This window comes from Dermacentor albipictus, chromosome 1 (genome assembly GCF_038994185.2).
Source record: "Dermacentor albipictus isolate Rhodes 1998 colony chromosome 1, USDA_Dalb.pri_finalv2, whole genome shotgun sequence".
In the NCBI taxonomy this organism is placed as follows: domain Eukaryota; kingdom Metazoa; phylum Arthropoda; class Arachnida; order Ixodida; family Ixodidae; genus Dermacentor; species Dermacentor albipictus.
In genome coordinates this window covers 91,072,631-91,096,494 of record NC_091821.1, presented here as the reverse complement: position 1 = coordinate 91,096,494, position 23,864 = coordinate 91,072,631, and the positions used below count along the sequence as shown (strand labels likewise).

Here is a 23,864-nt window from a genome sequence, read left to right as displayed (position 1 = left end):
CCACCGTGCGAGACCACGCGGCGGCGCAATTTTTCTTTTTTGGTCACTTTGCGGACGTCAGTCAGCCCAGATTCGAGATCCCTACGAAAGAACGCATACGGCGCATTCATATGGGTCCGTGTTACAGCTTCGCTGTAAAAGAGCCACAAAGCTCGCCTTCGCGCATAACGTTCGCCGCAAGCGTTTTCTGCTAAAAACATACGCTGCAGTTGCCGGGAAGCGGCAACTATGTGGCCCGTCTATATATATATACAGTCTAGCCCGGTTATAACGAAGCCACTTATAGCGAAATAGCGGTTATAACGAAGGGATTTCAATTTCCCATTTTCAATACATTTTGGGTACGGTTTTAAAGAAGTAAATAAGAGCGCGTCAGCGGATATAACGAAGAGATTTAATACCAACCGAAAAATAATCTCTCAATCAACACATTTTTGCGTCCTTGAGGCGATTTTTTCCGCGAAAATAAAAGCAAAATTCGGCTGACGGCGTCCTTTCGTGGCGTCGTCTGCCCTTCCGCGGAGCGAAAGGTTGCTCCACTGCATCGCATGGCACGCCGGTCTCGTGTTGCGCGGTCCTTGAACGGCGTCACGGCGTAGAGCGGTAGAGCACGCCGCGCAGGCGAAAAATGTAAAAAAGAGACGATTTTTTTTTTATGACGTCCCGGAGAACAGCCGTCTTGGCCAATCACGGTTCTCTATCAATCGCGGTCGCTGCAATCGCTGATGCTGCCGCCGCGACGGCCTGCTTGGAGCAGCTTTGGGACTCAGCTAGCGACTTGAAGCTTGTGCCTGCGGGTCTAAGCCACATGGACTTCGTTTTCGCCGACGAAAACCTTGTTGCCACCGAGGACTTCACGCCTGCAGAAGTTGCCGAGAGTGTCATGGAAGAGACCTTGGCGGACAGCGCCCCGATAGCGAATGCGACGATGCTAGTTGTGCCCCTAAGCCGGTCACCTGCGCAGCGGCCATCGCAGCTGTTGACACGCTACGGATGTACCTCGGGAGTCCGGAGTTCAACCAGATCTTTGGTTCGCAGTTGGATGGTATAGAAGCCGCAATCCTAAGTCCGCACTTGCGAAACGTGTTCAGGGGACGCTGAACCACTTCAGCGGCAATAAATCGGTATGCCCACGTTTGCATTTTTTTTTCATAGTCCACATATTACGAAATGGCGGATATAGCGAAGTGATTTCCGATTCCCGCCGACTTCGTTATAACCGGGCTAGACAATATATCCCGAAAATGAAAACGCGTACACAACTGCGCTCAAATTCCGCATATGGAAGTAATCGTTTTTTTTTTATAGGCGATTCTGCGGCGTACACTGGTGCAATGCTCTGAAGACATAATTATCGTGTGATCAACGCACGCCGATTGCCCGTTAACAATGCCCAAACCTTTCGCGGGGCCTTTAAAAATTGTTCCATCCTAATTGTCTCGGGCACAATTCAACACGTTGCTGCTTCCACCAACCGTTACAGCATGTGTCGCAACACCAATAAGCCGTTAATCTCATGCCGTTAGGAAGGCTACAAATTTTAAAGCGAATAGCTTTTGTTTATTTCGCCCTTTTAAAGATAAAGCAAATGGTATTTTCCATGAAAAGCACTGGCTAGTGGAAATGACTGTTTCCAGTCGTGAAAACAGATCAGAATTCCTCAAACAATGAACAAAGTTTGGACGAAACTTTCATTTTAGATGGTCGACTAAGCTAGCTGGCCTTCAGTGTCTTACAATACTGAAGGTAGCACATGACACCACCAATGTGCAGCTCTATTCAGTGTTTTTTAATTTGTCTGCCAAATCCCTCAAAACTCCATATCCCGACTCACTGTTAGGCTGCAGACAGCACTTTGCTTTCATAGTGTGCATGTCGGGCTCTTGCGCAAGCTGCTTAGGGACTTGTCACGAATGTTTCGAAGTTCTCTTACCATACTTTTTCCCTGTCCGTATGCTTCACTGAAGATGCTCAGAGTGATTAGCTAGCTATGAAAATTAGCAACTAAAAATAACAATGTAATTGCCTTTATATCGCCTCAATCATAAAAAGAGCCCTGCGTAGAAGTCATGTAACTGGCAATTTTATTTGAAGGTCCACATACCACAAATACAAGTGCTTATTCAGAACTGTAAAAAGTATTAGCATTCAACTTGTCAAGTGAGCAGGAGCAGCTTCCCTCCTGTGAGAATTCATATACCAAATATATATCAACATTCACTCCTTGCTTTGCAGAAAAAAAGATGCACCAGAGGCCTTACAATTTTTAAACATATGCCCAATGAACTTAGTACAGCAGCCTGTATCTTCTCATTGAAACTTGGCAGACAGTGAAGGCTACAGGCCTAGCAAACCTACAATACCTGTTCACTGGCTACACAGACCCTAAAAGCAGAATTTGTACCGCCTATTAACTAGCAAGATCAAATTAATACAATTTAGCATGTGCAGGTACCATAGCATGTGAATACTTACAGCTTACACAGCGATTCCTGAAATACAAGTGCCAAAAAAAAAGGTTTATACATCTGCATACCAGGGGCTTCTGGAATCTGCTGCAGCACGTTCTGGTCTGCAATTCATACCATTGTCAGCACACACATTAAATATGGCACGTACACCACTTGCAGTCACTATCAATTTTGTGAACCTACCCTCAGTCCAGAAAAAGTAAGGGGAAGAAGCCTCTTGCAAACGTTCAGAGCTTACTTGAACAAACTACAAGCATACATAATTTTACAATGGTATGGAGGCTCCGTAGCCCTTCTATTGCATCATTGCAAGGGTGACTGAAGGCAAGCTGCCAGGGATTGCACTGCAGTGGTCAGCAAATGCGGTTGCACTGTTCATTTGAATGTGGTATGCAGATAACCAAGAAAGTGAATCAAGTCGTGGTATGAGCATACATCACAACAGTATAGCAGGTTGTGACCTGAAGCTGTGGTTGAATTCTGGGTTCTGTCAAAACATTTACCAGCCACATACCTTGCATGTTGCAACAAATAATTTAACCAAACTATATCTTCGTCAATATTTTGTTCTTTGGGAAAGTACCTACAGCTTGCAGGCCAGACTACCATAAATAGAACGCCCATTCACCCACCTTAAGTACAAGTTAGAACCTATGGAATGAGGAATAGGGTTCAAGCTAAATTTTGTTTTGAGTTCACAAAACATTAAGAAAGCAACACAGGCTTATGGTTTCACAAGCCTTACTTTAGAAGTAAGGGTTTTTTAGTGGAAATTGAGAAGAAAACACACATACACACTGCATCAAGCAACAAGGTCCAAGGTGATACCTTGCTTCATCTTTTTATTCATCTTCATCTTTTTGCACTAGATGGGCCTTTCTTAAGTTACGGCTATGGGTTAATGATTTCACCATTATATAAAAACAGCAAATGACGATGAATTGCAAGGAGGAAACAAACTGACTGTAGCAGCAAAGAATTGGTTGGTCAGGCAGAAACAGTGATCAAGACATACTGAACCACAACTGAGGGGGAAAAAATAACAAGAAAGACTTGTAGTTGCAAACAAAACCAGACTGTGTACACATGGCAGCCCATGAAGCTTACCCCACAATATTTACATCACTGCAGAAGGATGGCATGCAGTTACACACCTTCAGCATTGGCCAAATGAGGCCAAATTAGGGAAAAAAAAACTCGATTGTGGACGCTTCCACCGAAATAAAAATTAACACAGTCACAACTTCAGTGTTCAGAAGAACAAAAGTGACCTCACTGTGCAGGGGGAGCATTTGACTATGCAGAGGGAACCTCACTACACTAAAGGGGGTCTGTAGGTTCTTTCCCACAAAAGCTGCTAAGAACCAGTGTCAATCTGAATACCACTCCTCCACCTCTAATTCCTTTAAAATTGTAAATGAAAGCAAGGAAGTGGGGGCCTATAGGTTCTCAACCATTCATTTATATACAGGAGGCCACAAAATTAAATAAGTTCCTAAAGGAGAGAGTCAGGGAGGAAAAAAAAGGGGGAGAGAGAGATGTGGAACAAGAGGAGGAGGCGTAGGCTGACCACTCTTTACTCGTTGAACACTTTTTTCCCATTGTTTTTTTTTTCTTTCGCTCTTCCTTTTTTTTGGTATTTCTCCTTTTCCTTACAAAAGGACATCGTACATGAGCCACAAACATACATACAAAAACCTAACAAAAAATAACAGTAGTATGTTGTATAAATGAATTATGACCGGCAAAAAAAGCTTCCATTTCCAAAGTTCACCCTTCCTTGGCCGTGAATCGGTGGCACAGCCTGGTATGCATAATTTGCATGGTCATGCAGCCTGTGTTTCACAAATCTTCCTTGGCTCAGCCAAGTAAGATGCAGGGTTTGAGTTTCACCACGATTTGCGTGTTTTGTGTCTACATGGGCAAGGAGTAATGCATCCATTCGCATTTCGAGCTCCCTTTTCCCAGCACCGTCCTGCAGCAGCTAGGCTTGTCCCTGGCTTCTCTTCCCTTCCACCAGTACTCCCACCCCAACCCTTCACCTTGAAATAAACACCCTATGAAGTGCAGCAGCCAATCGACAGACGAAGAAGTGGCTACATTTTTGGTCTTGGAGGCAGAATGTAGATGAATAATGTGAAATGGCAAGCAACAAAAATACAATAAGTCGATAGGGAAAGAGGCCAAAGTGCTTGAGGGTCTGTCACAAAGAGGAGACTTGCTGCAATAAGAGCAAGTGTCACTTGCCTTTTGCATGGTGTAGAGCTAACAAGACCACCTCACGAAAAAAAAAAAGGGAAAAATGAATTGAACAACATGTAATAAATGCTGACAATGAAAGTTGCAAAAGAGTAAAAACAAAAAAATTGAAATTAAAAAACAAACAGAAAAAAAGGGGATGTCTAGTGGGGGTGAGGGGGTGAGTAGTAACAAGGTGACAGGGTGGTGGAGTGAAGAGGAGTGCAGATGCAGAGTCGTTCACGGGACAGTCCAACGAGAGCAGGAGGGTGCCACGGGTACAGGGACTGCTGCTCGGTGGGGCCAGCACACAAGCTGCAGTAGGTCTAGTTGTGCCTGATGCCGACACCACCACCAGGAGGGTTACGGCTGCCACCTCTCGAGAAGGCACCACGCCCACCAGCCCCATTAGCACGCCCTCCAGGGGCTCCTCTCTGCATGAGCCCACCCGCTCCTCCACTGCGGGGGCTGCCTGATGTAAAGCTGCCCCCTCGTCCTTCTGTGGCAAGCTTCTGCTTGGTCTTCTTCTCTTCAACATTCACACGAGTCTCATTAATGTAGATGGGCTGCGAAGCAGTATGATGAAAATTAGTTCATTTTACATCACAATAATACCACTTCAGCTACAGATGACCTTTAGTTAACCTACAGTCTACAGTCAACTTTATCTGAGTTCAACAGCCGAATTTCCTAAAATTGGTGCCCTACTTGGTATACTTTCCTTGCAAGAAAATAATATTTCAGCTCACTTCATCTGGGATATGGGCTCAGCTTCTATCAGCTCTATGGTTGTTGCTGTGCTCAAAAATACCTAAACTGTAGATCTACCATTACAAAAGAATGGTTCAGTACTTTTTTAAAAATCCATGCATTTACTAGACCAACTTAACAATCGTTTCATTCATATGAAAACTAATATACGTGGCACAGCATATTATCAACACTGTGTATGGTGTCTTGCTTCATTTTCTGGAAGTGTTTCACACGAGATGTCGCAAACAAGGTAGCCATGAAATAGGTTGATAACATTCAAGTTGTCACCCTGCACCATGACCTTTGTTGGAAAGCTAGCTTCTTGCTTTTTCATCTGCAATTTGGCTACTGTAGAGATATTTGTTCACTATGCACCAAACATGAACTTTTAGTTATGTCCCGAGAGAATGCACACGAGCTAGGCTGACAGTAAAAGCAGTAATTGGGTTTGCGGGCACCCAGCCAGCAACTACTGCAAGTAATGACCAAGTGTTCACCTGTGTACTTGCTGACCAAACTGCTGAAAACTCATTGTGCAGGCAGAAGAAACTGAGCATGCGAATCAACTGTCAGCATCACATAGAGTAGCATGCGACATCCACACCTCGCATCATCATATCATGGGCAGTGCAGATTGCAGGCTGCATGATGAGAAGAGTCCAAAACACCCCTGTGGACTCCACCACCACAATATCTGATAGTGCTAAACTGAAATAATGGTCAGTAAAACTAGAAAAAGCTTCTTGTACTGCTGAAACTCATTTTTTAAAACCGCCAAATTATTCGAAAGTTTGTGCTCCCTTCACAGGGTTCATGCTGGTACATATTAAAAAAATTCAAGGGTGTTTTAAGGACTTTCAAGGCCCTGTGTGTGGATTTTCAAGGACCAAACGCAGGGCCATAATTATACATGCGTGTATAATTATGGAATAAGTACTGTGTCCCGTGACAATTGCCCCTTTCCACGCTTGTTAAGCTTCACCGCGTAACATTGCTGTGCTGAGGCGAAGCTGCCTTTCGGGAACCAGCATTATGCAACATGCCATGCTTTCTAAGCTTCGAAGCCATACGCGAAGATTACAGATGCGGAGCTGGTGCGATTACTGACAGCAGCGAATTCTTTCAATGAAAAACACGGCACCAAACGGCAAGAACCTTAATAGCGAACATCGAAGCAGCGAGGCCTAGTGTTGTGATGGTGGTAGCTACGGCGGCCAGCGGATCAGCGTGCGAGAGCGCTGGTTAATTCGAGCTGAAAGAAAAAACGGCGGTGATGGCTTTGATTAATGCCATTTGGGACCTGCAGTAGCAGCAAAAACTCCGGAAAATCGGACAGCAAAGGGTTCTTGCGTTTGAAATTACAGACGACTCTGTGGGACGTGTGGTGGAGCCTCAAAGCCGTCCCTGCTATTGGGCATTTCACAAAAATTGGGCGTCTGGAAAATCGGTTGTGGACTGTACACAGGCAGCTCCTCCAGCCAACGACAATTCGTAACGAGTCATCTCTTTTATTCGAGCCAGCAGTAGGTCGCGACTTCCGTTCCCTTTCAATAAAATGACAGCCAATTTTTCCTGATTGAAGCACAAATTCCCCGAGTTTTCCCTGAGTTTTACCAGACAATTCAAAATTCCTGAGAATTCGCGTTTTTTAAAACAAAATCGCAGTGGGAATTCAGGAGGGTTGAAAGTTTCTCGAATACAATCACTGGAAGTTTATTAAAAACAAAAATTTAGAAAATTTAACGATTTTCAAGGATCTCCGAAAATTCCAGGACTTTCAAGGCCTTGAAAACGATCTTTTCAAATTCAAGGGTTTTCAAGGGTTTCGAGGACCCGCACGAATCCTGCTTCAGTGTCTGAAAAATCAGTCGATAGCTTATTCCTTCAAAATATCATTCTCTGTTAAAGCAGAATTTCGGAGCACAAATTTGGCATACTTCCTTCAACGCCGTTTTTTTTTTTACAGAAAATGCCAACACTGGCTATATTTTAGCTATATGTTATTCTTAAAAGATTCCAAATAATGACCTTGTATTAAGGACTAGCCGCGTGTGCAAAAATGGTAATATGGGCAGCAAGGCTTTTTCAGGCACATGTCATCAACAGTGGTCAAGCAGACGTCTGGACAGCAGGCATCTGTCCATCTGCAAGACTTCAGACGCAAATTACCTCATCATCAAAAGCCAAGTGCTGTCGGTACAAAGTAGCTGGAAAGCAAGCTAACCCAATGGCCATTCATCATCATCGTCATCATAATCAGCCTGGTTACGCCCACTGCAGGGCAAAGGCCTCTCCCATACTTCAACAACCCCGGTCATGTACTAATTGTGTACATGTACCATGTACCATGACATGTACCATGTCGTCCCTGCAAACTTCTTAATCTCATACGCCCACCTAACTTTCTGCCGCCCCAATCGCCAGTAAAATAACTGAAATACCAGCGATCGAGAAAAGCCAAAACGGCTAATCTTATAATGACGCTGCATAGGAATATAAATTTGACTGTATTATGAACTACATCTGGAAGTGCACAAGACAAAATGAGCCCACTAGATCATCCCACTCAGCAAGGTCAACATTGTCTGCCATTAAACAAAAAACCAGACTAGTGGCAGCTTGGAAGTGGTATGCATGTCAGCAGGTAACCAGAGAGAGGGGGGGGGAGGATATTGTGTAAGTGTTTACTAAGTGAACATGTCCATTTTGTCTGTTCCTGAAGCACTGATTGGCTGGGGGCGCCTGTCTCCTGACACCACACACCAGCCCAGCCAAACAGAACTTCAGCAGCAGATGAAATGGATATGTCCACTAGGTACACCCTTACAGAATACCCCCCAGATGACAATTGACAAGAGTGTAGGCTTGCCCAAGTGTTTATGAGACTGCAACATTATCAAGAATAATCGTGACAAAAATTCAGTGCAGTTGACAATGTGAAATGCATGACCATCACAATGCTTATAGTAACAGTTGCTGACCGATTTTTCAGACCTTTACAAGGCACTAACCATCAAGCACCTTCATACGACCGAACAACAGTCACTAATATCTAACTAGTATTTGAAGCCTCAATTTTTTCAAACACAATCTGCATACGTGACGGCAAAAATCTGCAGCCACGAACAATGCTGCCACCAGAAGGTTACTGTCTCGACCCTTGCCTTTATACACAAGGCAATCTTCTCATCTTCCCAAGTGCCATTTGGCTGGTAAGGTTAACAAAGAGTTCTAGGCTTGCTTGGTATAAACTGATTTATGACTTCCAGCAGAAGACATGAAATCTCTCAACAAAACAGGGTAGTTAAAATGACACAGTCAAAAAGAATGTTGAAGTAGCCACTTGCGCAAAGTAGCTGTACTTTGTTTGTGAGGGCAAGCAAACCAGCTACCACCACGCTGCACTTTTGTCATTGCAGTGGTCATAACCGACAATCACAATAGAGATAGCGCATGTGGGTTTGCAGGTGAAGTGCCAGCAACCATTATGACTGAACAGCTTTAAGTTTCTCTGTACACTCAAGAGGGCTAAACGTAAGAAGTGTGAATGTAGGTCCTCAACAGACTTACTACTAGCAATTACACACATCTACACTTCATGGCATTGTAACATTGGTCACACATTAGACTGTGCAAGGGGTACACAAAATGCACACATCACAAAATTTTCACGCAAATAAATGGCTCGCTGACATGAACTCGCATGTTTTGAAAGTTAACTTTTTCACATAACATCAACTGCCCCAGGGACCATGTGTTGACCTCTTATCCCCAAAAAGTTTTCTCTAGCATATGGGCAGACTGGAAAAGGTCACCATCAAAAGCAACCTTAGCACTGACTAAATATTAACTGGCCCCTAAACCGATCTGAGCTCAAAGATGTCTTACGTAGTGGAAGCTGTGTACTAGTCCATCACAAAAATACAGCCGCAAGAGTTTTTATGAATGCTGCTGTAACAGCAAAGTTGCAGAAATTTGAAAAATGAATACATGACTACCACAGTTTCTCGCTCCCCGCTTCCCTTTGCCACACTTCCCACAGGCGCTCTCTCCTCCTCGCTCAGCAACTCTACAGTGTAGCAAAGGCTATGGATAGCGCCAGAGAACCAGAAGACTGGGTCCTCCATTACCCGCCTCTGAACACCCATCGAATGACATCGACTGAATGGAAGCAGCACAGAAGGATTAGTGGCCCACAATGGATGAGCCCTGCTCCCTTTCAGAATATACAACTGGCTCTCTTCCCTCATGGGTTGAACAATCAGCAGCTTTTTATCTGGGTGATATCATACAAATGATCGTAAAATAAATTTATTCCTTGGGTTTGACATGCCGAAACCACGGCAACCCCCTTAACTCTAACCGCTTAACTCTAACTCTAACTCACCGCTCTAACTGGGCAACTATTGCTATGTCCTGCCTCTTTCGTGCAGTGGTGCTATTGTTGTCTACTTCTGCTTGATTCAAATTGAGCGTTTCAGTGTCACTTTCCTATGCAGATGCGGCAGAACGATGCGCTATGTTCGTTGGCTTTCACTACATTGCCGTGAGCATACATGCAATGTATAGACTACAAAGTAAGTAGCTGTTTCTGGTATTTCGGTTTGATAATAGCCCAACATGTAAATATATAACATGCACGTTTAAAATTGCCTCCATATTACGCTAGCATGATTTCTTTGTAGCCAAAGGCGGTAAAAACACACTGCCACAGCTAGGCTAGAGCCACCACTAACTTGTGAATGTGGTGACATGGGCTATTTTTAACAGTTCCTTTTACTCCAGAATTTAAGATATATATATGTGTACACACATACACACACACACACACACACACACACACACACACACACACACACACACACACGTACACTTGCAGTGGAATCAAACGCACTTTCCAAGTGGAAGGCAGAGACAGTAGGACTACACTAATGTCGGCTCTATGACGGAAATTTTCTCATGTAATACAGGACTTGTTCAATTGCCCTTACAATGCTTTTTTTCCGCATCTTGGCTTGTTAAGATATTTTTCTGCTACCATTCTACACAAATACACAGAACTTGGCTCTCTGACAAATGTTGAACTTCTAGTCACTAAAAGTGCTTTCTTTTCAAAGCTGTGGGCGATCACTCTGTGGACGATAGGTTGGTGTTGACATGCAGCCAGGGTATCGAAGAGTTACTGAACCAGAATGTTCAGTTTTTTTCCCTCTGGAGATACACAGACAGGAAAAAATATTGTTTTTGGTTTCTCAACTTTTCATACATGTATTGCCTGCACTTGTGGCTCAACTATGCTACCTTATGTAAATACATCCCATGATTTCAGAAGTAGCAGCACCGCTAGTACTGCTTTCAGTGTATCGCATCAGAGGACCAACTTGGTGTGTTAACACAACAAAATTTGCATCACACCCTACGCGTGGAGTTACCAGACTGTACCCAAGACAATAGAGCATGGACACTTGTTGCTTGTCCCCATTACGATTCAACGGCAGGCACTCATATCTTCGTTAGCGCCAATTAAAAGGCGATTCAGATAAAAAGCGCTAGTGGGCTGTTGACCAGATATATCAATGAAGTGAGCCATTGAATATTTGGTTAACAGAAGCCTTGATTGGCTCTAAACAGGCCATTTGAAGACAAATGTGTATATAATCACATCCTACTGCATGTCATCATCAGTACTCTTATGTCCCAATTTACTCCTCTTCCCTTTTCCCCCTAGCAGAGTATCATGCTGGGGGACTCTGCATTTCCTCAATATATTCTCTCTCCCTCAATAAGATTCCAGTGTTGGAGTAGGATCTACATAATTCTTTTGCAACTACGCGCGGCCTGAAGAACAAACAACAGGCGTAATCTTTCAGGGCAGCTTAGCTGTAGCGTCAAGTTCTTGTACAAAATAAATCTTAGCTGTTTTCCTGTGATTATATTTCAGTTATGTAAATGAATGTGAACCGGTTTGAACAGTTATTTTTTCACTCCGTAGTTGAACCGGAACTGATTTTAGCGAACCGAAACAAAAACCAGAACGAAAAAAGTTTCGGTTCGACACTCAGTGTGCAGTACTTTTGAGCCTTCTACACAGCATGCAGTCGCTGCAGTTTACTTACTGTACGCACCTGGCAGTTCAAGGAGAGTGTAATACAGCACTGGTACTTTTTTTTTTCATGTTCTTGCCGCCAAATAAGAGATCGCTGCACTAATTTTCATTGAGAACCACTCCGCGTCCATCAGTTGCCGTAGCCACAGCTATAGCACACGACTGGCATTCTCAGGCGGAAGTGAACCATTGGTTTAGAAAAAGGTCAACATTTATTGCATGTGTGTATTGATTCTTAATGTCATGCAACTATGTATATATATGGTATTAAAAATAAGCTGAATGATGTGCTATGTTTTTAGCACTGATGATGACAATGTGTAGGTAGCCAATCGGATCACTTGCACAAGTGACATCACTCACACTTCGTAACATGGGAAGGGGCTGATGAAAACTCAGAGGGAGTGGCGCTGCTGCTATTGGCAGCGATGCACATCTTTATAACCTAATAAATTACAAGCCTTATGCAGAGCACAAAAATCCTCCTAATGATCAGGAGGACCTGCCCTACTGGTTCAATAAGTTTGTACACTATTGTCAATATTGTTGCACGGTCCCTTCAATGTGCACCTAATGTGTGGTACACAAGTGTTTTTGCATTCTGCCCCCATCGGAATGTGACTAACACCACGACCGGAATCGAACCTGCGACCTTGCAAATGACCTTGCTGGCATGACAATATGTAATACCTGTGTCACACGGGCACATTTGGAAGGCCTTCCAGTCAACGGCCTTTGAAACGCCACAACTCTATCGACTCAAAGGAGTTGTCACGCTGCTACACGGCACTTTTGAAAGGCCGTTGAGTGGTTCAGGCGTTTCTCGCAAAATTGTGTGGCGCTGCGGATCTTTATTTTCGTTTTCATGTCACGAAAAGTTAAACAACATTAAAACCATTTAAAAGTACTATAATTTCTTTTATATTTGTTTATACATTTAAAAAAATTTGTTTATTCATTGCCATACATATACGTTTAGTTTTTTTAAGTTGTTGAGTAGCGAAACTGCGGCAACGTCTGCGCCGCTCGATGCGGCTGCCGTTCTGGTGTGTGTTCGCACATGTCAAGTGGCAAAAACAGTTTATTGAATAATGAATAACAATCATATATAGTACTTTAAGAGCATTTGGTTTGATTTGTTCTTTCTAACCGTGAGTACGAGCACAATGTGAACGAGAAGGCATGTTCGCGCTGTTTCCGCTTCCGTTGCTCAAAGGCCATCGAGATTTCGATAGAGTTGTAAGGTGCTCCGTTGACTCGATAGACCTTTGACTCTGCGGCCTTCGAAGCGGCCCGTGTGGCAGCTCGAACTTGACCTTTGAGTCAACTGACTATCGGTTGGAAGGCCTTCCAAACGCCCGTGTGACACGGGTATAAGGAGGGATCGAAAAAACCCAAAGAGGAGCACGAGATATATAATTTGTGGCCTTCTATGCAGCGTAGCATTGTCATGCTTGCCAAATATCGAAACCAAATTTCACAGTACTATAGTGTTAACATTTTCTATCCGCAAGAAACTTCAATCCAAGGGAGAAAAGGAAGAGGAGCAGTGTGATCAGCACTAAGGATAATTCACGATTCACAACCCCTTCACTGAATTTGAAGAAACCTTGTATGTCTTCAAATACGGCCCACATCTGTTAAAATGAATCCACACACAACACTTTCAAATATAAAAGACCAACTTCTTACTTTGTTAGCACAACCGGTACCGTGGAGTCAACTGTGCTATCAAACCTCAATAGTATCAAATTATTGTCCCTATGAAGCAGCAGAAAAACACCTTTGAATATACCATTCAAAATAAGTTCACTCGTCTATCATGATGTCCACTTAACACAACATTTAATATTTTGAACAATACAGTGCATGCCCCAGCAAAAGGGCTTTTGCCTAATTAATGCCTGCTCATTCAACCAGCTGCACATGGGTGGCCGGCCACATATTTACAGTACCTACATACAGTGATCATGGCACATCATAATGTCACCACCAACTGCAGCCAGAGTACAACAGTGAATGTGAGGGGTTCACTGGCAAGAGCATAAGCCGCCTCCTTTCGTAGCCTCCACTTGCATATCTACATGTTTGCTTTCAGTGCACCCATCCTGGAGGAAACTACCCTTTCAGTTCTCTGGAAATCCCCATTTCTTGTTTCGAGCTGCATCGGCAACTTGGCTTATTTTGCAGCACTGTGCCGCTTGCACCCTACTGCCATAGAAGTGAAGCTCAAAAACAAATTTCACAATGAAGATGGAAATATTAAGTTGAACAGAGTAAGGCAAGCAGAAATCACCAGTTGCGCAGGCATTCTGGATTCCGCAGAGCACCTTCAGAACAAGGCACACACAGAAAGGCACCAAGGCAACAAAGCACAAATGGTAATTTGGGTGCTTGCAAGTGCATGACAGCATTTAGGGCAATTGAGAAGGACCTATGTGGTTGGTTTGTCAACATCTGTGCAGGAACACTCTCATGGACAGCCCCATATTGATGGCTTAACTGAAGCACCTTGCTGTGCTCTTCAATGAGGAGATACAGTATGGACCAGCTGCAGCATACTGCAAAAAAAAAAAGACGCTAAAGAGGAACATTAGGTTCAGTGGAAACTGAACTTTCAAAATAGCAGAGAGGTCTGTATTACTGTGAGCAATCCCTTGGTAAGCCATAAAAGATACAAAAATGAAAGATTGGCTGTTAAGTATTTGTGCCACTTCAAAAAGGATGTGGAAAGATAGGCTGCATGAAGAGCAGCCAGAAATCCATTATTGTTTTTTCCTGTTGGAGATCTTTAATATGCAAGTATTTTTTTTTTATGATGCTACCAAGCAAGACCCTTGACCATTATAAACATGGACGGCTCCAAGAAGCATAAACCTTATCAGCAAAAGCAGCTTAATCCTGAAGTCTAATGTCTTACAGAAGTCTTCCTGTTCACTACAGAAATAACATGGCATAGATGACAAGCGACTTCTTCATCAAGTCGTTCCAAGCATGGCATACAGAACTTGGGAAAGCCCGAGCACAGCGTTTGTCCTCGTGTTTACAATTGCTGTGCTCATCATACTACCCACGAGCAAATTGATAAAGTTTAGTTCCTGCCAGCCGGAACAACGGCAAAACACTGCAGCCCCTCAACTAGGCAGTCACCAAAAATTTAATGTAGCCTGCTTTAGAAGCTAACTTCTAGAAAACCCCTGCATTGATCTCAAAGATCAATCTACTTGAAGGCCTACAAATGATTACAACAGCCAGTATTCATGTCACATGTCGGGCCTACTTCTGCCTTGAACTGCTTTCGAAAAGCAGAGTTTTGTGCAGACATAGGGGACGGGCATTCAATGGCAGATGAATGCCTCAACAACATTTCACTTCACACCAGGTCAGAACTTTTATATGATCCCCTCCAAGTCTAAATAGTTTACAACTCATTTTCCAAACGCAGAGAATTCAGACATGCTTGATTATTTAGCCGTCTTTAAAGCAATGCCACTTGCCCGACGGACGCCTGAAACCGACAACTGCACGGACTTCTCACACACTACCATTCCATTTTCAGACACCTGCATGATGGCATGTAGACTAAGCATTAGCAACGAAGTGTTGCTTTAGTCTTGACAGGTTAAAGGTGTCCTGAACCACTTTTCATCAAAGTCGAGAAATGCACTTTAGGTTAAAGACTATTTCAGAAATACTTTGCCACAAAAAGTACTTCAATGGATTTAGCAAAAGTGGAGCTACTGGCCGTCAAACATCGTGTTAATGATGCTTCCGTTCCATCTTCAATTACTTCAACTGTGAAGGCTACAGCGTAGTGGGGCGTGCCCACAATGCTCCACCTACTGAACATTTCCGTGGCAGGCAGTTCAAATTTGATTTTGGATGTTTACGTAGATGCCACTATTTCCCGATCTTGGTGCCTACAATGTGCCAAACCTGGTCCTCAGCAAGCCCCAGTGTGCTCAGACAGCAGACTCGCCATGAGTGACGTCACACTGCAGACCCGAGTATGTACGTGCAGGGACGCAAGTATGTCACCGTCCAGCTTGAAGCGCAGCGGACGCGAGAAGGGAAAACGGCATTCGGATTGAAATTTCAGAATTTTCCGCGATGCGTAGCGATTTAATTCTTTGCAAACATGATCGTTGGTGCACATTGTATGCTCTGCGTTTGTCAGCTCAAAATGGCCAGACCTGGTGAGGGGCCCTTTAATACGGATAGTAACCACATCAAACTTACGCATTTTGAAGCGCTAGCAATTGCTCAATACGAAACGGAGTCTGCCAAGGCATTGAACCAGGAGCAGCCAGGAGTGAGCGCGCGCTGGCAAGAGTGTGTGCGGTCTGACCTTAAGTTTCGCGTGGTTATAGGCTAGTTGAGTGTTCAAAATTAGTTGAAATTAGCAAAACCTGATGGCTATGAAACCAATAAGCAGGGTGGCCAAAGTTTAATTCCTAAGCTGGTGGCTGCGTCCACACCTAAGCAGATGATAGTCTGCTTCTTCCGGAAGTGTGTAATTATCGAAATTGGAAAGTATATTTTTGCTCACTTCAGCCTGTTTATCAGACTGTGTCAATAAATATACAGTAACAGTAGGAAGAAGCACGCTGATCTAAACACCCTTTTTGTTTGATGTCAGCTGTTGGCCAGTAGCATCTGTGCATGGGATTCTGCTAAATTACAAAATCATGCGCCAGAAAAGAGTGAGAAGCGGGCTCCTGCTGAAAAGAGCATTTGAGAGAAAGATGATTTCGTGCTCCGCTTGAGAGATCCGTGCGCCCCGCACAACTACAGAACTACGCTGAGATGCTTACATCAGTGTATGTTATCCACGGACTGTGTTCTTTCAACAAGCCCGAGGGATGGTTCAGGACCCCTTTCAGTGCTTCAATGGCAAAAGTATCAGAAGGACACACCAACTATATTACAGCAAAGCTGTATATGGCTAGGGTTCCGTGTATTTTTCGTGTTTGTGAATCAACAATAAAAAAGGTGAGCGTGGGCCAATCCCTGAAATAGTGCAATACCGGGCCGACCCGTGGCCGCAGTGAAGCAGGCTTTAGGCACTCGCCCCTAATAATAATAATAATAATAATAAATCAAGATGCATTACTTCAAGTTGATGGGTATACTGGAAATGTTTGAGAGCAACACATGGACTCATAAGCAGGAGGCACTGCCATATATGCAAAGGACATAATGTATGTACAATAAAACACTCTTGCCTCTTAAGAGGACAATACCACCAACTGTGGAGATGTCTGTGCCATACAAACGAAAGGCGGAATTGTGGTATCCACTGTGTATGTGTATATACCTCCAGGCACACCTAAGTGTGACATGAAGAAGTTCATGACCATGCATTTTGCATGAGTTAGCCATAATGACACTACCCCTGTGAACGTCATTAAACACTTCAATGCGAGCATTTACAATATTAAAAATTTGGGGGGTTTTACGTGCCAAAACCATTATTTGATTATATCATAAGGAGCCAACAAATATACCAAGGACAACACAGGGGAAATTACTTGTACTTATTACCTGAAATAAAGAAATAAACGCATTTGAAAGTGGATGAAAAAACAGCTTGCTGCAGGTGGGGAACGATCCCACATCTTCGCATTATGCGTGCGATGCTCTAACCGATTGAGCTACCGCGGCGTCATTTCCCCAACCATTAGTCCTGAGAGTGTTAGCCAGCGCCACCACTGACAAAGCTTGGCAGCGAATGTGGAACATCATTTCTGCTGCAGGCGCCACGAGTACGTGATCTTTTTGGGCGAAGGCAACTGGTCAATAAACCCACACGTGCTACCTTAAGGCATCACTGTTGCCGGATTCGAGACCCTCATTATGTAATGAACGAGAAGAAAAAGAGGTTAACCGAAGAGCCCGATTTTTATTAATCATAAGAAGCCAACAAACAAAGGCACAAGAAAGGATGTTCCATATCTGCCGCCAAGGTTTGCGAGTGGTGGTGCTGGCTAACACTCCCAGGGCTAGTTCTAGTAGCAACACAAATACCCTGAAAAGTGGATGGGGAAATGGCGCTGTGGTAGCTCAACTGGTTAGGGCATCGCATGCATAATGCGAAGACATGGGATCGTTCCCCACCTGCGGCAAGTTGTTTTTTTAATCAACTTTCAATTCCATTATTTTTTATTTGTTTCCATTAGTAAGCACAAGTAATCTCCCGCGTTGTCCTTGGTGTCTGTTTGTCGGCTTCTTATGATATGATTAATAAAAATCGGGCCCCTCGGTTAACCCCCTTTTCTTCTTGATCTGATTATGAGGCACGCCGTAGTGAGGGACTCCGGAAATTTTGACTACCTGGAGTTCTTTAACATGCACCTAAATCTTATAAGTACACGAGTGTTTTTTGCATTTTGCCCTTATCGAAGTGCCGCCTCCATAGCCGGAATTCGACCCCGCGACCTCGGGGTCAGCAGCTGAACATAGCCTCTAAACAACCACAGCAAGCGACATTTCAAAACGAGATAAGAAATGGTTCACTCAGTTTGTGCCAGAAGAGTTTGGTTTGAAGTGCTACACTAATCTAAGTCACTTAACTACTCAACAATGGTTGTGTATAAATGTAACTTTCGCTAAGAATCCGTCTAAGGTTGTAACTGAACCAATCAGTGTATATGCCAGTAATAACAAAGCTATTGTTACTACCATTACCAAATGATGACAATTAATAAATGTACTCTTGACTAACCAAAATTATAGACACCTGTGTGACGTGCTACAGCTTCACTGGCCATCCATCTTCACAGAGTGGAATGGCTCCATTTCTTTTCTGCTGTGTGTTCTTGCATAGTGCAGTCATCAAATGATGATTTGGACACCTACAATTCAGACATGCTTAATTACTTGAAATGCTCTACAGCACTGCCAATGGCCCATGTATAAGGCCAACTGAAATTATGGACACCTTACAACATGCCATGCAATAATTTTGGCTCTGCAAATAACTGCGTGCTAATTGGGCCACCAAGTCAAGCAGAAATAGCGATATTTTTGTTCTCATACGTTGCCGGCATGGTCAGTGGCCATGTTGCGGGCGTCCCTTAAAACCAGCACTAGCAAAGCCAGGTTGATCTAGCAGTCGCCGACCATGCCGAAACCGTAGGACAAGCCAAGCCACAAAGTCGTAAAGGTTGCAGTTGCAATTTGTGCTATTTGTTGCAAGAGTTCAGTTCTGTACGACAAGCATTTGTCAATTTATACGTTAAGTAGCGACACAGCTCAGGGCGACTTCTTCAAAGCAGTTTCAAGTCGTGCTGGACAATGCATATTGCTTTGCAACAGCCAATCATTTAGCTATCACTTTGCGGTCAACTTTTGGTATGTTGCTAGGGAATGAAGATTCAGTGGATGCACTAATAAGTTTCTGAAGTGACAGCATGACAACAGTCGAAATTCGGGCCAGGATTTAATAGAGATGCCTTCAGCGCGGTTCTATATGAGTTATCACCCTGCCGGCCACAGCCGGCTGATCCTGTTTAACTCCGGCGAAGCTTCATTCTGACCATAGAGTTTCATACAATAATTACTAGAGGGAACTCAGGTGCTGTGATTATTCAGCCACCATGGGAATGATCGGAAGCACATGGATTTGTCTATCTTCATACTTGTGGATTCAGCCGTCCTTCTAGCTTTGTACTTTTCCAAGTGCAGAATACTCTGCCAACATTCACAATCGCTACTAAGTACAGCGACTCAACCTGTCGAAGTGGCCAAATTGAAAAGCGCCAAGCGTCCCAATATGCTGGCTTGCCAGCAAGGAATTTATAAGGGTGTTCTATACTGCTTGTCAATGCATGCATCATGGCGTGAGAGCTTCAATATCAGGCCTCTATACTAGAGGTCCTGCGTTCGAATCCTGCAGCTGGACATTTTTTAATAATGTTTATTTAACTGCTTATTACACAATACTTTCTTGAAAAGTCGCGGAGCCATTTGAAGTCGGAAGGATTAAGTTTAAGCAGATCCACGTACTTCCTTAAAATGCTGGCTGTACCGCTCTAGTTGCAGCTCCTCTAGAGACTAGTGCCAGAGTTCCCTCTAGTATTTATTGTATGAAACTATGATTCTCGCCACACACCAACAAAACACAAGAAGAAATAGCATAAGAAAAGGCATCACTACAAAATCGCAGCCACAGACTGTCTAAGGTCAAAAGCAAATGCCTGTGCGCACACATCCAACGCATTGACAAATTTGTGCTGCATTCTCGGACGATCACCTTCGAAGATACAGCTCAACGTCAATGTAATGAAGTCAGCAAGATAGGCAATCAGCTTTGATACGGACTCAGCTTTCAGCAGTACTGTAATGGTGCGAGTAGTCAGTGTTGCGTGGTATGAGACCACAACCGTCAGTTTCCATGACTAGCTTATGTCTGAAGCTTGGCATGTGTTGTAAACATTCAAAGGCAATGTAATTGCTACAACTGCACCCTTGAGGAATTGAAGGCTCATACCACATTACACTCAATGACTGACCTTTCGGACACGTCTAATAATTCAGACGCCTTCGTGCCACCACCACACCCCCCACTGAGCAAATGTATAAGGATGTTGTAGATTTTCGAACACTGAAATCCTTTGCCATCCTATTTTCTGGACTTTCTGCTGTGACTGCAGGTCCAAAATGGCAATTGAAGCCACCATTGACACTGTTTTGTTTCTCTCTCAGCCTTGAACCAGCACTCTCGCATGCCGATCCGCTGGCAGCTGTAGTAGTCGCGTGCTGTTAGGTCTAGCTGCCTTGACGTTTGCTATTAAGCTTCCTGCTGTATAGTGCAGTGTTTTTCACTTAAAATTATCCGCCATTTTCAGCAATGGTGCGAACTACGCCTTTATCGTCTCCGATGGCAGCAAAGCGCGAAAAGCACAGGACAAGTTTAAAGCACTGCATAATGCTGATTCCCGGCATATGCAATGTACTGTGATGAAGCTTACTAGGAGTGCAAAGGAGTCACTGTCATGGGACATAAAATGTGTTCCTTGGTCATACAAGTGCGCACCCACCGTGTCCTGCTACAGTGCGAGCAATGAGGCTTCGAATAATTGTACTGGAAGGCTTTTAAAACTATTTCGAATGCGGCTTCTGGAGATTTGAGCTCTTGCAAGCAGTTAACGGCATGCATTCATTTTTTTCGGACTGCATAATTTTCAGACAGTTTTCACGGTCCTTAGGGAGTTCAAAATATTGACGCTGACTAGATTGACAGCTACCAAAAAGTACTTCTTAACGGGGGCAGGACACGGTTACCCAACAATTTGCAGTTTTCTGCAAGAAATTGTGCTATTATACTATACGTGTAAAAATTGGGCAGTAAAAGCACATTTCTGTCCAATATATGCACTAGAACTCGCCGGCTCTAAGACCCGCCCTCCGGTGCCGACCACCTTATTGCCATTCCATGCGCGACCATGTGCTGCACGGAACCAAGCCATTGCCTGCTACAAAATCAACCACCACATCATTTGAGGTTGGAGCATAGCTGTCGTTTGTTGCCATATTTGCTCCAGATATTGTGTGCCATGTCCTCGATGCTACCAACCACGTCTGAAGAAGCAAGCGACGAATCTTTGAACAGCAGAAGCAGCGATGGTGTCGTATACGCTGCGCATTTTGACTTTGGGGCTCATCGCCACCAGCTCAAGTGATGAAATGTGGCCTCCGAGATTTGCGCGCGCTAGCTGGCACGCCAAATCTTCGAGGTCATAGACGAAGACAGAGTGGTATATGTAGTCAACATAGATGGCGACATTGGTACTGCCCGAAATGCTGCTGATGCCTTTCCGCACTGTTGAGTACTATAGCTTTATCGCTTAATTTCATCAATGCAGCCATGCTAAGCCAGCCATTCACAGGAGACAAAGTCTGGCGCTACTTCGCACAATGCAAATGATTATGTGCATAGATTGTTCTCTAGTACGCATTCCATGCATACATGCCTCTCGGATCTGTACTCAACAAAACTACAAGGGACGTTCTGAAAGTAATTTTCATCGTTTATTTTCACACCGAAACTTTATTAACAAAACAAAAAAATACACCATGGCATCATGAACTATACATCTAGTAATATTCTTCCACATAGTCACCATCAACATTGAGACATTTGTCGTAGCATGCAATCAGCTTGAAACCACTCTGGTACAACTCGGTGCCCTGTGATGCAAGGAATTGTTGCAAAGCCTGCTCCACTTATGCATGTTTTTGTAAGTGACGTCCCAAGAGCGTGGCTTTCAATGCAGGGAACAGGTGCCCATTCATAACGGATAACAGCGCGCACTTCCATTTGCGACTGCGTTGTCAGCACACATCTGTCTGCCACCGAGATTTGTACTCGAATAACCTCGGATACGCCGATCTGCTGCTGCTACTCTTCTTCAAAGCTCTGCACCATTCCTCCTCCACTGATGCTCCTTCCGTCGTTGAATCAGCAATGGGCATGGATTCTTATGGTGACCGTTTGTTTCACTCGGTGTACTATCTTAAAAAAAAATGACGAAGCTTACTTTAGGAATGTTTCTTGTACAAGTTTGTTAAGCTGCCACGCATTCTCACATTTGTCGCGCATTCTCACCATTTTTTTAAATATGAGATCGGGCTGTGCGCAAGTCCCTTATAATACGTTTCATGACTAATCCGCTAAAGCTGGGCGCATACGCCGTCGCACCATGAAAAAGGCGGATTCTGAGGCTATACAGTGTGGGTTGGGTTACACCTGTGCTCTTGGGACAAAGGAACGACAACACAGTAGTGCAAACAATCGCAAGGCCATTTATTGCACCTTTCATAGACTAATGCCTGCTAGCCAAATTGCTATCCACAGAACATGCTGATAGGTGTGCGACAAATGACAAATTTAGGAAGTCTGACTCGCCACGAATGGATATCGAGCGAATATGTTTGCCCTATGGTAGACACCAACGCCTGGTCGTTTGTGTGTACGGTCATGCAAACGGTGGCATGTTCTATATCATGTTTGTCTATTCCAGTGTGTAAAGTGAGATTACAAGAGACTGGAGCAATGCGTAGAAAACATCAGGGGACGTGTGAGATACGCGCATCCCCACAACAGTAGAACCCCATTGATATGTTCCTGTTTAGTTTCCATAGGAGTCATGCAAATTAGCTTCCTGTTATGTCCAAAAACTAAGATGGTGTACCACAGACATGGCATTGTCATTTAAGTAGTTTGTTAGCTTTGTAAACTTGAAATGAGGTTTTAAAATAATGATGAGGTTTTACGTGGCAAAACCACGACCTCATTATGAGGCCCGCGATAGTGAGGGGACTCCGGAAATTTGGACCACCTGGGTTTCTTTAACGTGCATCTAAATCTAAGCAGATAAGTGTTTCCAAATAAACTTTTGTGTGAGAGTACTGTTTTGTCTCATCAGTAGTGCATCCGCAACTATTATTTTATGTTACATTTCTTTGGATATTATCTCCTTTTACCATGGTTCCCTAAAGGGCAGCCAAAGGGGTTCTACTGCATATGCAAGCCCGTCGATGAAGGTATTCTCTTTATACCCTCTAGAGCTCTTATTTTGAACAGTGCATATTTCAAAAACCTTTACTCTTGAATTACACCCGCCGTGGTTGCTCAGTGGCTATGGTGTTGGGCTGCTGAGCACGAGGTCGCGGGATCAAATCCCGGCCACGGCGGCCGCATTTCGATGGGGGCGAAATGCGAAAACACCCGTGTGCTTAGATTTAGGTGCACGTTAAAGAACCCCAGGTGGTCAAAATTTCCGGAGTCCTCCACTACGGCGTGCCTCATAATCAGAAAGTGGTTTTGGCACGTAAAACCCCAAACATTAAAAAAAAAATTACTCTTGAATTACGAGGGTTTAACAGGCTTAAACTACTTCCCAGGTTTTACGACTTCAAGTTCATGTGGACTGACTAATACACTCATGTGAAAAATAAAGGAAGTCTATTTATTATTGAGCTTTCTGCACTATTGGCACTTAGAAGGCAATAGCTTTCTTGATTCATTTCCTTTCCCAGACTAGCTACTTACTAAATTTTCTAGTCCTACCCATGCCCAAGAAATCACCCTGGCTATTTTGCACTACACGAATGTAAAGGATCTAAAGTGCATTAATGTTCTTGCCAAAGACCAGTAGAGAGGGGGAAGATCCAATAAATTTACTTCTTGCCTCCAGACCAATTTGTTTCAGCTACACAACCACCAATTGAACCATTTTTTCAGCGCTGTTCAGTTTTGAATGAAAATGCTGGTGTACCTTGTCATAGCCAGT

The 23,864-nt window shown here is 43.8% G+C and overlaps 1 protein-coding gene and 1 non-coding gene across 7 annotated transcripts in view; both read right to left on the bottom strand.

Moving 5' to 3' along the window:
- Positions 1–3,273: 3,273 nt before the first annotated feature.
- The window catches only part of rin (ras GTPase-activating protein-binding protein 2), a 99,527-nt gene continuing 78,936 nt past the window's right edge, over positions 3,274–23,864 (bottom strand). For 4 of the 6 annotated variants that reach the window (XM_065455071.1, XM_065455068.1, XM_065455070.1 and 1 more), the window contains exon 8: positions 3,274–5,275. In XM_065455071.1, coding sequence (XP_065311143.1) covers positions 5,036–5,275 — 240 coding nt within the window. In that variant the 3' untranslated portion in view covers positions 3,274–5,035. Of the gene's footprint in view, positions 5,276–21,625; positions 22,085–23,864 lie in introns of those variants that run through there. The other 2 variants (XM_065455072.1, XM_065455073.1) reach the window with 2 other exon arrangements.
- On the bottom strand, positions 17,160–17,232 carry TRNAM-CAU (transfer RNA methionine (anticodon CAU)). Its single transcript has one exon. It is a non-coding gene; the product is annotated as a tRNA-Met (tRNA).